Below are 15,446 nucleotides of genomic sequence, written 5' to 3' on the forward strand. Positions count from 1 at the left end.
GAAAGAGACTCCGTTTACTCTGTGACAAAAAGCTTACTGTGATTTTTTCTTCCTGGGCACTGAGGGATTTCTCAAAGTCCTCATGCTTCTTCAAAAGCGCTTCCACACTGTCTAAGGAGTCACCCAAGTCTTCATTTAGCAGGAATGCCTGGAGAAAGAAAAGCAAGTGTGCAGCATCATGGGCTGCTTATTCATCTATAGCCCAAACACAAAAGAAGATTTTGGCAAAACACAGGAAATATTCTATGGCGATGAGACTTCTGAGACCACCATTGTAAAGTCTAGTCCTTTTAGATTCTCATTTAAAAAAAAAAAAAAAAAAAAATCAACCAGTAACACTGGGAGATAATCATTACTATATATTCTATTAAACATCTTTCAGATATTTCTTTTAGTGGGGAGGCAAGTCCAGCTTTCTTTCTAAGGTAAATAGTCAAGCTGGCTTCAAGCTTAAGAGCCCTTTGCCTTAACTTGCTTAGTGAGAATGCAAACAGGCACCAACCCCAGCTCTCACATAGCTCTTATAGCTTCTCATACATTCAGATTGTACACAAGGCTAAATTCTAAGTTTTAGAACCCTTTTGTACTTCACAAATCTTTTCTAGCTGCCTTGCTGTCTCAGCAATGCCGGAGGCAGGCAGGGCCAAAAGTTCTTTTTTTCACTCTACCAAAAACTGAAACAGCTCCAATGTCCTTATTAATCAAAATCAGCACACACTGGAGAAACAAAGCATGACCTTTCGCCCTCTCTGGTTGGGCTCCTGCTGAACATTACCTCCTGCTTGCTCATCCAGTTGTCCACCTGCTCAGTGTCACGGTAGAAGAGCTGCAAGTCCATGCACTGCTCGTACTGCTGCCTCCGAAGCTCCCACAGCTCCAGCAGGGCAGTTCTCTCCTCAGAGAGGATGCTCAGCTTGGGGAATGGGAAGCAAAGTTACATTCCACCTTCTGGGAGACACAGCATTGCCCAGGATAGTCTTTTCCTCATACCAGCCTTAAGGCATGCCTTTGAGCAATAGCACTTAATGTATATAAGCTTATCATAAGACGGATAGGATAAACATACCAAAATCTATAAACCTAAAGAAGCTAAACAACAAGAAAGACCCTAGGGAAGATGCTCAATCCTCATTCAGAAGGACAAACGTGACAGACACAGGAAGCAGGAGAAGACAGGGAACAGACAGAAGCCTACACAGATGGACTCTGAAAGACTCCACTGATAAAGGTATCAAAGCAGAGGCTGAGACTCAGAGCCAAACTTTGGGCAGAATGCATGGAATTTTATGAAAGAAGGGGGAGATAGAAAGTCCTGGAGGGGACAGGAGCACCAAAAGGAGACCAACAGAGCCAAAAAAACTGAACCCTGGAGGCCCTGAAGAGAATAATATCCTAACCAAGGACAATGCATGGAGAGGACTTAAACCTCAGCTCAAATGAAACCCATAGATTCAGTCTCCAACTGGAGTCCCTAGTAAGGGGAACAGGGACTTTCTCTGGCATGAACTCAATGGCAGGCTCTCTGATCACCAGGACACAGAAGAAGACAATGTAGCCAGTCTTGATTAAACCTGATAGGCTAGGGTCAAACAGAAAGGGAGTAGAACCTTCTCTATCAGTGTACTAGGGAAGGGGCATAAGGGGAGAAGAGGGAGGAAGGGTGGGATTGGGAGGAGATGAGGGAGGGGGCCACAGCCAGGATACAAATTGAATACATTATAATAAACGATAGTAATACTAATAAAAAAAAAGAAAGACATATAGAAACACCAAAGCTGGCATGTGTATGCTAGCCACAAGAACCCCAACCACTCATCTAGAATTTACTGTCCTATTACATAAACATTCTAAGTGAAAATGCCAAGGTGACTGGTAGATAGATGAAAGTAAGATTAGGGAAACAGCATGGACTCTCAAACGAGAGCTTGTCAACTGAATGGATATCAGAAACCTGTTTTAAAAAAAAAGTGTCTTGGCCCAATATATTTATGCATATACTCTCTCTTTTTCCTTCCTCTAATGGGTCTAGATGGTCTAGAACATGCTGTGTTGACCACACTGACCTCAAAGTCACAGAGATCTGCCTGTCTCTTCTCTTCAGTGCTGAGACTTAAAGATGTGTGCTACTATGACCAGCCACATACATCTTTTTTAAATCTCTACAAGCTAAAGTTGCCCCTTTGTGCCACCATGACCAGCCATGATTTATTTTTTAAATCTCTACAGGCAAGTTGCCCCTTTGTGGCAGAGTCTTGGGCTACTACGTGTTCTCACTTGATGGTGGGCCCCTACCAGGCACAGAGATCCAGAAACGCTCTTTGGCCCTGGCATTCTCCTTGAAAGGCCCCTTTCACTACTTTACCTTCTCCCTCACTTCATCTGAGGCATAGTGACTGGCCGCAAGCAGAGCCTGCCCAGACTCATCTGCAGACTTAAAGCTGTCTTCATGAGCATCGATTTCACCCTGTAGAGTAAAAAGACGGCATTATTTCCAGCATCTTTTGGTGGGGTTGGGGAGACAAAACCAAGTTATTGAATTTCAAATAATTATTCAAGTGAAAGAGACTTCTAAGAAAAGAAACAGAGTGGAAATTCAGAGTGTTTTTTAATCATCAGCTTAAGTAATAAAATATGGAAACAATTATCTGTCAACTGAGAAAGACTTGCCCCGGCTCTGCAGACCACATGTTCATATCAAAGCAAGCCCTCCTATTTACTGTCCACTTCTCTTTTTTTATACCATATGGACTTGCTTATTACTACAATTTTATAACAGTACAGTGAATCCCTTCCCTCCTCTGCCATGTTACTTAAAATTGCCTTAGGATTTTGTTTGTTTGGTTTTGGACTTGCCAGAAGAGGGCATCAGATCCCAGTATAGATGGTTGTGAGCCACCATGTGGTTGCTGGAAATTTGAACTAAGGTCCTCTGGAAGAGCAGACAATGCTCTTATCCACTAAGCCATCTCTCCAGCCCTGTGTTTTTTCCTTTTTTTGTTTGTTTTGTATTTTCTACACACAGTTTCTCTCTGTAGCCTTGGCTGTCCTGCACTCCCTTTGTAGACCAAACTGGCTTTGAACTCAGAGATCCACCTGCCTCTGCCTCACTGAAGGCTGGGATCATAGGTGTGTGCCACTGTACCCAGCTGTGTTTTTTGTTTTTTACTACAACTCTATAGTACTTGGTACTATAAATTGTCTAGCCTTGTCTAGCCTGAAATTCAATGATCCATCTGCCTATGCCTCTCCAGTACTGGGATTAAAATTATGCACCACCACATCCAGAAAGTTTTATATTCTTTTAAAATATTTTTGAATATTTAAAGGTGTGATGGTATACATCTTTAATACCAGCACATGGGAGACAAAGGCAGGGTGATCTCTTGAGTTTGAAGCCAGCCTGTTTCAGGGCCAGTTCCAGGGTTACACAGAGAAACCCTGTCTCTGGGAAGGGGAGGGGGAGAAAACTGAAGTTACCATATAAGGCAGGTAAATTTAGTTGTGGCATTTTCATGTCTCCACATCATTATACTTTGCTCCTGTTACTGTCTTCCACTCCACTTGCCCTTGCTGATACTCGTCTTTTGTCTGTCACATGCACTGCTACCTACTCCTCTGTACCCCTTCAGACCTCCTCTTTCTCTCCTTTCATAGTCCTGTTTTCACTTTTATAGCCTACATACACTTTTAGGCCTAGATTATAAAAAAGAAAACATGTATTGTCTTCAAGTCTGGCTTATCAAAAGTTTTATAGCTTTCTCCACAAATAACTTTTGACATAGCCTTTAAAAAGATTTCCTGTCAAGTACCTTGTCATACTATTGCTTCCCTATTACTACTCTGTGACCTTCTTGATATAAAGTCCATGTTCTATGTGTGTGTATGCACACCTGTGTACAGAGGCTAGATATGGACATCCCGTGTGTTCCTACAACATTTACCAGCTTACTTTTAAGAAAGAGTCTCTCACTAAACCCAGAGCTCACTAATTTTGCTGGGCTGGCTGGAAAGTGAAACCCAGTGACCCTCGTTTCCCTTTCCCAGCACTAGGATTACAGGTAACCATAAGAGGCTATGGTCAGTGTGGGTACCAGGACTGAACTCATGTTCTCATGCTTGCCCTGCAGGCACTTTACCAGCTGACTCATCTCCCTGACCCCTAATAATAGTTTTTTTGATATAACATACTTTGGATAAATACTGGACTAAAAAAACAAACAATAGCAAAAAAAAAAAAAAACAAAAAAACAAAAAAAAACATCCAAGTTACTTGAATAAACTATACAATTCAGTAGACTGTTTTGTTTTTTTTTTCTCCCTGGGAGATAAGGGCTCATGTAGCCCAAGCTAGCCTCAAACCTGTTATGTCACCCAGGCTAACCTTAAATCCCTGATCTTCCACCTGTACCTTCAAAGGGCTGGGTTTAAAGCTGTGCACCATCAAGCATAGTCCTAGACAGACACTTTTTGTTTGTTTTGTTTTTTTCAAGTCAGGGTTTCTCTGTATAACCACCCTGGCTGTCCACGCCCACCTAAACAGACACTTTTTAAGACAGCACAGATGGAATGGGCATCCGAAGCAGCACCAACCTTTAAGTGGAGAGAGCTTGCCTTTCTGCCTTCCTGCATAACACTGAAGTCTATGTTGAAAGGAGGTAAGGAGATCCCCCAAAACAAAACCCACAACAAACTTTACAGTGGGAGACGACAGTTTTGAGTGCGGGCCTCCCAAACAGTGAGGTGCCGCCCCACCACATGCTAATGTCTTCAGTTATGGAAGACCCTGGAAAGAATACCTTGTGCTCTTGATGCCTATCCAGCAAAGCTTCAGCACCAGCCACGTCATTGGCCAGCTCATCTGCATTGATGAGGGCTTTCATTTCAGTCACCCAGCTTGTGAGGTCACGGAAGTCAGCAAGAAAGCGCTGAAGCCTTGGGAAAATCAAAAGTATGTCATTTCCAGTGGTGGTCCCATGACAGAAGGCTGCACTGAACTTAAAGTAAAGATAGCAGAAGGCAGAAAAATATGTTCTGTTGTTCATGGTGATGCCCCCATTTTGTCTCATGTTTTTGCTGTTTGAAAATGGTATCTCTTTATGTTGTTCTGGCTAGTCACTGCCACTGACTCACATCTTTAACTTCCTTGTTATATACAGCGCCAACTCAAGGTGAGTAAGTGTTCTTTACCTTTCCAATTCTTCATTTACTAACAGGCTATTCTAGAAGCTAGTTATGGTATATTTCCATTCTGTCAAAGTTATTAGAGTGGACAGAAAAATCTATGAAGTTATAAATACTATATGCACAGACTACACTCTAGAAAGCTGCCAGTCTCCAAAAGAACGTTAATGTAGGTGAGGTAAAGTACTCTGCATTTTCTTATTGGTGATTCCTGTACAGACACATTCTTGGTATTTAAAATTGAGACTCTGCCTCTCCTGTTTGTACAGGAACTAAAGATTGACTGCTATGCACCGAAGGAATGTTCCTACCTGTATGAGTCATCAAGCCGTGCATGTCTCTCTGCTGCCAGAGTTCGGATCTGTTCCCAGTTGGTAATCAGCTCCTCTCGCTTCACCTGGATCTGGTTGGCACTTAGAGGGTGTGACTGTTGCAGGCGGTCAGCCTCGGCACACAGGGCTTTCACCTAGAAACAGACTTTATCAGTGCCACTCTCCTGCCCTTGTTAACTGACTTAGTCAGCAGCTTTCAACCCACCTTGTGGCCAGGTATAGTGACACACACCTTTAATCCCAGCACTTGGGAGGCAGAGGCAGGTCAATCTCTTGAGTTTGAGACCAGCCTGATCTACACAGTGAGCTCCAGGACAGCCAGGGCTACATAGTGAGACCTGGTCTGAAAGAACAAAAACAAGCAAACCCACCTTGTCCTCTAGAGCAGCAAGATCTCTCTCCAGACCCTCATGCTTCCGAAGCAGAGCTTGAACACTTGCTAGGTCTCTGCCAAAGTCATCCGAGGCCATTAACTGCTCCTTCTCCTTAATCCAACCAATGGTCTCATCTACATCCCTACAGAAGAGCGACCAATCAACCCAGCTATGAAGCTGTCCAGGTGCACTGGGAACACCAGACTCCAAGCTCTGTTCCGTTCTCATAGCCCCCTAGTACCTGTTAAAGCGCTGAACCTCAGCAGCACCAAACAGCTTCCCCTGCCGTTGAAGAGCCAGGCCTTTCAGTCGCTGCCAAGCTGCATTCACCTCATCCTGCTTGGTCTTGATCAGGTCCTCTTCTGGGTGCTGCTCCTACACAAGGAAGAGAATGAACCGATCAGCCTGCCACCTCTGGCCCTTACAAATTATTCTGGGCCTGGCTCAAGAGTATAACTGTAAGGAAGCCTGGGTCTGTGTGAAAGGAAGGAAGCTGTAGCTCAAGAAAGAATCTTTTTCCATCCTTTGGAAAATGTGCTTAGCCTGTTAAGGGTTAGAAACATCAGTACCAGCTTTTTGTTGTCCTTTACTCTTTTTGAGACAAAGTCTCATTATACAGACAGCCCTGGAAGGTCCGGATTTGCTATGTAGACCAGGTTGGCCTTGACCTCAGTGATTTACCTGCTTCTACCTCCCAAATGTCGGGATTAAAGGTGTGTGTCACTATGCCTGTCCAGTACCAGATATTAAACATACCAGGGATGGTGGAGAGATGGTTGAGTGGTTAACAGCCTTAGTTTGTCCTGAAGAAGACCAAGGTTTCATTCCCAAAATGAAGATAGTGGCTCACAACTATCTAACTCCAGTTTCATAGAATCCAATGTCCTTTTCTGACCTCTGTGGCAATCAGGAATACATGGGGAACACACATATACATAGGCAAAACATTTTTACACAAAATGAAGTAAGTCTAGTAAATAAAAATTTTTAATAAAAACAAACACACGGGGTCCAACTTAGCATAACTTCATCAATGTAATCCCACCTACCTCAAGTGCTTCAAAACCTAGCATTTAAAAGTGTCTGTAATTCGGCACAGAGGCACACACCTATTCCCAGCACTCGGGGAGGCAGAGGCAGGCAGAGCTCAGTGAGTTCAAGGCCAGCCTGGTCTACAAAGTGAGTCCAGAACAGCCAAGGCTACACAGAGAAACCCTGTCTCAAAAAAAAAAAAAAAAAAAGTGTCTGTGAGGTAGATTAAGCACTGTTTCCCAGGTCCATGTTTCTTAGGGGCCAGAATTTATTCCTAGATGTAGGCAGGAGACATCTTGTTAGCATTGACTCTTTTCCACCAAGCACATTCTAAATGCTTTGTTTTCTCTTAGCTTAAAAGAACATGTGAGGGCTGGAGAGATGGCTCAGAGGTTAAGAGGACTGACTGCTCTTCCAAAGGTCCTGAGTTCAACTCCCAGCAACCACAAGCTGGCTCACAACCATCTGTAATGAGATCTGGTGTCCTCTTGTGTCTGGTGTCCTCTGTGTCATGCAGGTGCACATGTAAGCAGAACTCTGTATAAATAATAAATAAATTATTAAAAAAAAAAGAACATGTGAATAGGTGAATAGGTCGGGTTGAGTATTTGGGGGCTTGGCTTGACTATTCCTGCCCCGCATAACTGGCTTGAGACTTGGAGATTTTACTAGCTCTCTAGAATGACAAAATATTATTGAACAGTTCTGATTGTCCTCTCAAATACTGACTAAAAATTAAATGAGAAAAAGTATCAGCACCAAAGACCTGGATATTTAAGTTTTGAACTCATTTAGTAGACTCCTTTCTGCCCTACAAAGCAAAAAGCTCTGCTTCCTAATCCTTGATGTCTTCAAAGCACACTGAACCACAGTGTAGTATAGATGACAACTGTATTCAAAAAGCTCTCATGTAGGCCATGGGGAAAGGTTGTTTTGAGAAAGTAGCCCTGGCTGGTCTTGAGCCCACAATCCTCCTGCCTCAGCATCCCAGTGCTGGGAAAAAGCTGTCATCATACCAAGCTGTCTCTGTCCCTCTTAATGAGCTCCAGAGCTACCAGTGGAGTGCCCATTCACCATCAGATCCTTCTAGGGGCCCTCAGAGGCCAGAAAATCTTCAGTATGAAAGAAGAAAGAACTATCACTATTGCTGGATGCCTGCCAGAATTAGGTAGGAATTTACTACCACACCTTGGTCCAAGGTCTGGGAAAAGGCAGAGACAAGTTTTAGAAGCTCAATAAAAGTTCATTCTGCCCAGCCCAAAAATGGAACTCTGCCCTTCCTGCCCAGGGCCTCAAATTAAAAGCATGTTCTTATTAGAAGTAATCAGAATGACGCTTTACTTACATCTAGACAGAACTTTTAACATATGTATAAGAGATACTTGTAAAACCTGCTCATTAGTAGTTAGGAATCATAGCTGGGTGTGGTGGTGCACTTTGGGAGAAAGGGAGAAGGTTGGTGGATCTCTGAGTTGGAGGCCTGGTCCACATATAGAACTCCAGGAATCAGGGAGGGTGGGACAGATGGCTCAGAGGTTAAGAATACTTGCTGCTCTTGCAGAAGATTCATGTCCAGTCCCCAGCACCCACATGACAGCTCACAACCATCTGTAACTCTGATTCCATGAAGTCTGGCACTCAGGTTTAGCCTCTCCGGGCACCAGGCACACACAGAGTGCACATACACATACACAGGAAAAATACTCACATATAGAATTTAGGTGGCCCACTGCTTAGGGAAAAAAAAAAAAAAAAAAAAAAAAAAAAAAGGATAAGCCAGGAGTGGTGGAGCATGCCTATAATCCGAGCACTCTGGAAGGCAGAGGCAGGTGGATCTCTGTGAGTTTAAGGGCACAAAGCTCTATAGAGCCATTCCAGGACAGACAGTGCTACAGAGAAGCCCTGTCTCAAAAAAACAAAAGAAAAAAAAAAAGGATCAGATGAGTTTTCTTTTACAGTACATCCTAGAAGGATCCCTGATGCTGTGGGCAGGACACATCATTCTGCTTCTCACCTGGATGAGCTTGGCAGCAAACTGGTTTACTTCATTAACCCTTTCTTCATGAGCAGCCAGATCAGTCTGAAACTCTTCAAATTTCTTTTGTAGAACTTCCACATGCTCCAGGTCCTGGCCCAGCTCCTCAGAAGTCACAATGGCTTCCTATTCAAGGACAGAACCAGTGGGAGTGACTGGCCAATAGTCAATTTAACAAAGGTTGCCACGAAGGAGATTCATTAGGGATGGGGCCACATTCACTTTAATGAACAATTCTCTATGTAGTTATGACTTGTCTTCTAACAGTGTTCTGTCCCAGAGATTTCAGGGTTACAATAAAAGGTTCCTAGAGAGCAGTTGAGACAGAGTCTCCCGTTGCTGCCCTCCATCTAATGTAGGGCTGCAACTGCTCTAACACTGCCCTCCATCAGATCATAGGGAGCACTCCATCCTCTTGGAGGAGCCTAGTACACCTGCCCTCAAAGCATACCTTGTCATTGATCCAGTCCATTACATCCTCACACTCTCGCAAATACTGCACCAGCTTCTGTGCCTGAAGTAGTTTGATTCCTTTTTCACGCATCTTCTCCAAAAGCAACTCCCATTGTCGGTGCAGCTCCATCAAACGTGTCTGGAGGTTAAAAGTCAGACTTTTAAGCCAGGTATGGTGGCACACACCTTTAATATCAGCACTTAGGAGGTAGAGGCAGGCAGATCTCTGAGTTTAGAGGACAGCCTGGTCTACAGAATGAGTTTCGAGACAGCCAGGGCTACACAGAAAAACTCTGTCTAGAAAAACAAAAACTCAATTCCCAGAAGCCACAGCCAAAAGAGAGAACGGATTCCTGAAAACTGTCCTATGCCCTCTATATGTGTACACTACTCTCTTCCACTCTCTTATACAGTAAAAATAAAATTAAACTGAAAAAGAATTACAATGTGAGCTGGGCAATGGAGGTGTATGCCTTTAATCTTAGCAGTTGGAGGTAGAGTCAGGCAGATGTCTGTGAGGCCAGCCTGTTCTACAAAGTGAGCCCAGGATAGCCAGAGCTCTGTTATTCAGAGAAACTGTCTTGAAAAACAAAAACAAAAACAAACAAAAAAAGGAATTACAATGTAAAAATCTTGGGGTAACAGTAGAAGAATGCCATCAGCTCTCAATCTGCATTTCACCAAAAAGGCTTTGGAAGGCCTCACAGTGACTGTTGTTAAACATGACATCTCAAGATGAGTTCTAATCTCATTCATGTAGCAGCCACAGCATTAATGGGTATTCACAGCATAGACCCAGTGAGAACCTAAGAACTGAGGGAAGCTAAAAAGGCATTTTTTTTAGCTTGAGTGCTTGTTCTGGTACTTGATCCCACCTTGGGACTATGCCTACCCCAAGATACTGGGAGTTTCTGGTAACACTGACAGGCAAAACTATTCCACTCAGATTCAAACACAAACATAAAGGGGACTGGGATCCACCCATGTTGAGATGTCACTCTCAGCAAGACAAACAAAAAACTTTGAAAGTCAGGGGAACAGTCAGCATGGGTGGAGTCTCTTAGAAACAAGCATGAAGGTTTCACCAGAGGAGAGAAAGCTATAAAGAAACGAAATGAGAGCTCACACAGTTCACTGCACCAAATTGTCATGACTAGAAGGGAATGAAAGGCATAACAAGTCAATACTCCACCTACTCGGATGTGAGACCCAATGTGGGTGGCGGTGACTATGGGGCGCCAAGCTGTCCGGTATGGTGTGAAAGTCTAAACCAGTGACAAGACAGGTTATACAGGACACAGACACAGCCTTCTACTCCACCCACTTTCCTTACTGCTAATGCCACCTGCCAAACTATACTGCTAATTTTTCAGAACAAACAAGCTGCCAAGTCAAGCGAGGATCATTATGGGAACTGTGAGCCCAAACATGAGAAGACAGAACTCTTAACAACAGCACTACAGAAACTGGACAGAGCTCATCCTCAAGTCCACTATTCAAACACACAAGTTTCATTTTCACACAGTCAAGTCATGACTAAGATACTGGCACAATTTTCCCAGCCCTGAAAGACAGAGAGGGTCCAGCTACATATGTTGCCTACAGTCTAGGAACATGAGCAGGTAGGGCAATAAGAACATTTAAGAAACTTCAGAACTGACAGGGTGGGAAAGAAGGCCTGGCTCTGACTCTGGTGATTTCTCAACGTAGCCATGAGCCAACAGTGGGAGCTTCAGAGATGCAGAAACAAAACATTATGGAAAGAACTATGATAGGCATGGAATACAGCAGATTGTGCCAGAAAATAGAGGCTCACAGTGAAATTCTACTTGTCAGCCGTGGGGCAGGTTACTCAAAATTTCTAAGCTTCAGAATGTCTACCCTTCCATGATATGGAGAAATAGGAACCTTACAAGCCTATGAAAATCACAGATGTCAGCCAAGTATCTTGCAGTACCTCAACAGCTACTATAGCAACTCGACAAATAATAGTTAATAGTGCACGTAAAGTTGCTTTGATAAGCTCTCCAAATGGAGCACAAATGAACTCAACTTTGGGTCCTTCTCAAGATGAATCTCCAAAGTCAAACATTCCTCTTGGGCCTATCTGTAGCTGGGTCATACTATACAATTCCATGTACCCCAGGAAAATTTCTACTAGGAAGTAAGAAGCCAACTGACTTCATTTACCTAACAAAACTATACTTTAAAAAAAAAAAAGAAAATGTTTGTATTTAATTGAGAGATGTATTACACTAGGCAAATGATTTCAATATAATGAATCAGTTGGCCACAGAACAACTGGCACTTACTTTTCTTAAAGGTTTTTTATTAAACTAGTAATAGTTAACAGTTTTTAGCTGCGCAAGGTGGCATACACTTTTAATCCCAGCACTCAGGAGGCAGAGGCAGACTGATCTCTGTGAGTCTGAGGCCAGCCTGGTCTACAGAGCTAGTTCCAGGACAGCCACAGCTACAAAGAGAAACCCTGTCTTGAATTAAAAAATAAATAAATAAAAGCCTAAAATCAGTAAGTGGGTAGATCGACAAGTCCATTTCAAAACACCCAGTGCAAATAGATACCAGTAGAGCAAATATGGCACAAATGTCTAACGCTGAAAACCATCAGCCTGGCTCCTAGAGGACTGAAAATTTCAAAACAGCTACAGAGGGAGAGTGGAGGATGATTTACTTTTAGTTGAGGCTGAAGGATACAGGTTTTGTCTACATCCTAAATAATGCTTGACAGGTGAAGACCTAGGAAAGGCTGAGCCCTCAATGCAATGTGGCTTTGGCAACAACCAAATAAAAAGTTGGGTGAGGTAACACACACTACAGCATTTGGGAGGCTGAGAAAGGAGGATCTAGTTCAAGCACAGCCTGTTCTACACAGTTAGATGCTGAGAATAAGAAAGAAAACAAAAGAAACAAAACATAAAAACAAGAAGTGTATCAAAGATCTTAAGAGATGAATCAGTGATTCAGAATACATACTCGCTTATAGAGACCTCAGTTCAGTTTCCAGTACCCTCATTAGGCAGCTCACAACCACCTTTAACTCCTGCTTAAGAGATCCAACACCCTCTTTTGGCCTGAGTGCTCATGTACACATGCACAAGCACACACATAATCAAAAATAGAAATTAAAAAATTTTAAAGTGTATCAAAGATAGGCTAGGTAAGAGTATCTCCTTATGAGAACCTTAACATGGCAATAAGGAAAGGATATTTCCCTTAATACAATGGTATTGTTACATAAAGCATAGAAAAATGATCTCAATTAAAAAACAAGTAGGCCCAAAGTTTGAAGGTGCTTGTCTCAAGGTTACCAATTACCCTCTAAAAATACTAGAGTTAGCTGACACAGAAGAAATCTTTTTTACCATATGAACATGGTAACTCACTCTATGCTAAACTCACTCTACTCCAAGAACACTCTTCCTTACCACATTCACAAACCCTGGTTTCCAGTCATAGTAATAGCTGGCTTGTGCATTTCTCTAGAAGACCTAGAGTCTCTCAAATCAGGAAAAGCCAAGCTTAAAAGGTGTTCATCCTCCTTTTTTTCTTGCTCCAGGAGATGAGCCCTTCTGACCAGGCAGGTAGTGTTCCTACTCACCCGGATGGTTTCAGATGCAAAATGCCCTTCTGAGATCATTAGGTTTCCAGTCTCATCCAGCTTGACAATAGCTCCTGAGTTGGCTTGTACTTCAGCTTCAAAGGCTTGGTGCTTCTGGAGCTTTCCCTGGTAGTGGAACACAAGTGTCACCACCCAGCACTTGTCTTGTTCCCACCCTAACAGCCCCTGCCCTCAGTGCCATCTCCTCTAGTGAGGGAGGGCGCACACATACAAAGACTGTACCTCCACTACCCTGCTCTGTGAGCATCTTCAACTTTGTGGGTGTTAGATACTACAGAATATTTCAAATTTTCTTGTCAATGGAGAAGCAGCTTTTATTCAGACATCTAATCCCTTCTAGAAAAATAGGACTAGCCAGACACTGGTGATATACACATTTATCTCAGCACTCAGGAGGCAGAGACAGGTGGATCTTTGTGAGTTCAAGGCCAGCCTGGTCTATAGAGTGAGTTCTAGAACAACCAAGGCTATTACACACAGAAACCCTGTCTCAAAACAAACAAAAAAAACAAAAAACGAGAAAAACAGGACCACACACACAGCTTTTCCACCTCCTTTACGAGCCATACTCAAACCTTGCATTCTACTTCTATTTAGTTTTAAAATTACATTTCTTTGGTAGGTGGTGTATGTGTGCAAACATGCACATGCTATGGTATGTGTTCCTTCCTTCTACCAAGTGGGTCCTAAGATGAAATTCAAGTCATCAGGCATAACGGTTACTGCCTTTACCCACTGAGCCATCTTGATAACCTCATTCCATTTCTTTCTTTCTTTCAAAAAAATTTTTATTTGTATTTCTGTATCTGTGTGCCCAGAGACCAAAAGAAGTCATGAGAGCTGTTGAAACTGGAGTTATAGGTTGGTAGTGAGCCTCCTGATAAGGATGCTGGAAACTAAATCCATGTACTCTACAAGTGCAACGTGTGTTCTTAACCATTTAGACATTCCTCACACCCATAACTATATTATTTGAAAGCAACAATACTGTTAGCATGCCTTTATCTCAACAACCCAGCAGGGCATGGCGACACATTCTTTAATTTCAGCCCACAAGAGGCAGGCAGATCTCTGAGTTTGAGGCTAGCCTGGTCTACATATTGAGTTTCAGGTCAGCTAGGGCTACATAGTAAGACCCTGTCTCAAAAACAAAAACAAAAATTCCTGGAAATTGCTGGAATTCCAGGGGCTTTGAGATATAATTTAAGAACCATCAGTTTAAAGAGTCAACCTTTGAGGATTGAATGACCCTTTCACAGGGGCTGTGTAAGACCACTAGAAAACACAGATATTCACATTACAATTCATAGCAGTAGCAAAATTAGAGTTATGAAGCAGCAACAAAAATGATTTTATTGTTGTGGGTCACAACATGAAGAACTGTATTAAAGGGTCACAGCACAGGAAGGTTAAGAACCCTGGGTTTAAAGTATGCAGAAAAAAAACCCTCATGCCTCTAAGCTATCCTCCCCATATGCTACAGTCTTCTCAGAGCACAGAGTTGGTCTTTACTGTGTCTGACCTACATTCTTCTAGCTACCCAATTTTTGGGGGTCCCTAAGTTCTGAGAGGCAAGAATCCCTGGCAGCTTAGACATACCTGTAGGTTGGTTGGGTCTTTGTAGTTCTCATCAGATGCAACTTGAAGCTTCTCCTGAATCCACTTCTCCAGCTCTTCAGCATCTCTCTGAAAAAACTGGAACCGATAGGAATCTTCCAGCTTCTGCCGCCGCAAGGTAGAGAGCTCCTTGAAGCGGTGGTACCGATCCAGGACCTGCTGTCGTCTCTCCTGGATGTCCTCTGCTGTTTCCAGCACTTTGACCCCACTTGGATCCATTTTCTGAAAAGACAGAATGCCTTGAAATAAGCTCCACAAGACAAGATATGCAGTGGAATTAGGCTCTCTGAAGGAGAAAGAATCAGAAAATGCAAACAAATGAACTATGAAGTAGCCTCTTGTAGGACAAAGCCTTTACGAACAATAGCTATTTTAGTGGTTCAATCTTCCTAATGCTGTCCCTTTAAAACAATTCTTCATGTTGTGGTGACCCCAAGCATAACATTATTCTTGTTGCTACTTCATACCTATAATGAACTGTAATGTGAATATCTGTGTTTTCACAATACAAGTAATTGTATTTATGTGGCTCATTGTAATTCATTACAGATATTCACATTACAAAATTCATGCTACTGTCATGAATTTTAATATGAATATCATAGGAGATCTGTATAAAAGGGTAATTCAATTCCCACAGGTTGAGAACTGCTAAGCTATTTATTTCCTCCCCACAGCACCTAACTACTCTGGCTCCTCAGAGGATGATGGTTTTGATGGCAGCAAAAGTGAAAGAGGCAAACGGAAGAGTTAAGTTCCTATTACTTCTACAGAGGCTTCAA

At 42.7% G+C, this 15,446-nt stretch overlaps 1 protein-coding gene across 5 annotated transcripts in view; it reads right to left on the reverse strand.

Moving 5' to 3' along the window:
* The window catches only part of Sptan1 (spectrin alpha, non-erythrocytic 1), a 70,069-nt gene that overhangs the window by 41,358 nt on the left and 13,265 nt on the right, over positions 1-15,446 (reverse strand). For all 5 annotated transcript variants that reach the window (XM_055599801.1, XM_055599803.1, XM_055599802.1 and 2 more), the window contains exons 2-12: positions 14,647-14,886; positions 13,027-13,152; positions 9,406-9,546; positions 8,934-9,080; positions 6,129-6,262; positions 5,885-6,029; positions 5,493-5,647; positions 4,797-4,932; positions 2,363-2,464; positions 776-913; positions 38-148 (exon numbers count right to left, since the gene is read on the reverse strand). In XM_055599801.1, the coding sequence (XP_055455776.1) occupies positions 38-148; positions 776-913; positions 2,363-2,464; positions 4,797-4,932; positions 5,493-5,647; positions 5,885-6,029; positions 6,129-6,262; positions 8,934-9,080; positions 9,406-9,546; positions 13,027-13,152; positions 14,647-14,883 (1,572 nt within the window). In that variant the 5' untranslated portion in view covers positions 14,884-14,886. The remainder of the gene's footprint in view (positions 1-37; positions 149-775; positions 914-2,362; positions 2,465-4,796; positions 4,933-5,492; positions 5,648-5,884; positions 6,030-6,128; positions 6,263-8,933; positions 9,081-9,405; positions 9,547-13,026; positions 13,153-14,646; positions 14,887-15,446) is intronic.

Source organism: Psammomys obesus, unplaced genomic scaffold, assembly GCF_907164565.1.
Source record: "Psammomys obesus unplaced genomic scaffold, mPsaObe1.curated_primary_1811, whole genome shotgun sequence".
NCBI classification, from domain to species: Eukaryota; Metazoa; Chordata; class Mammalia; order Rodentia; family Muridae; genus Psammomys; species Psammomys obesus.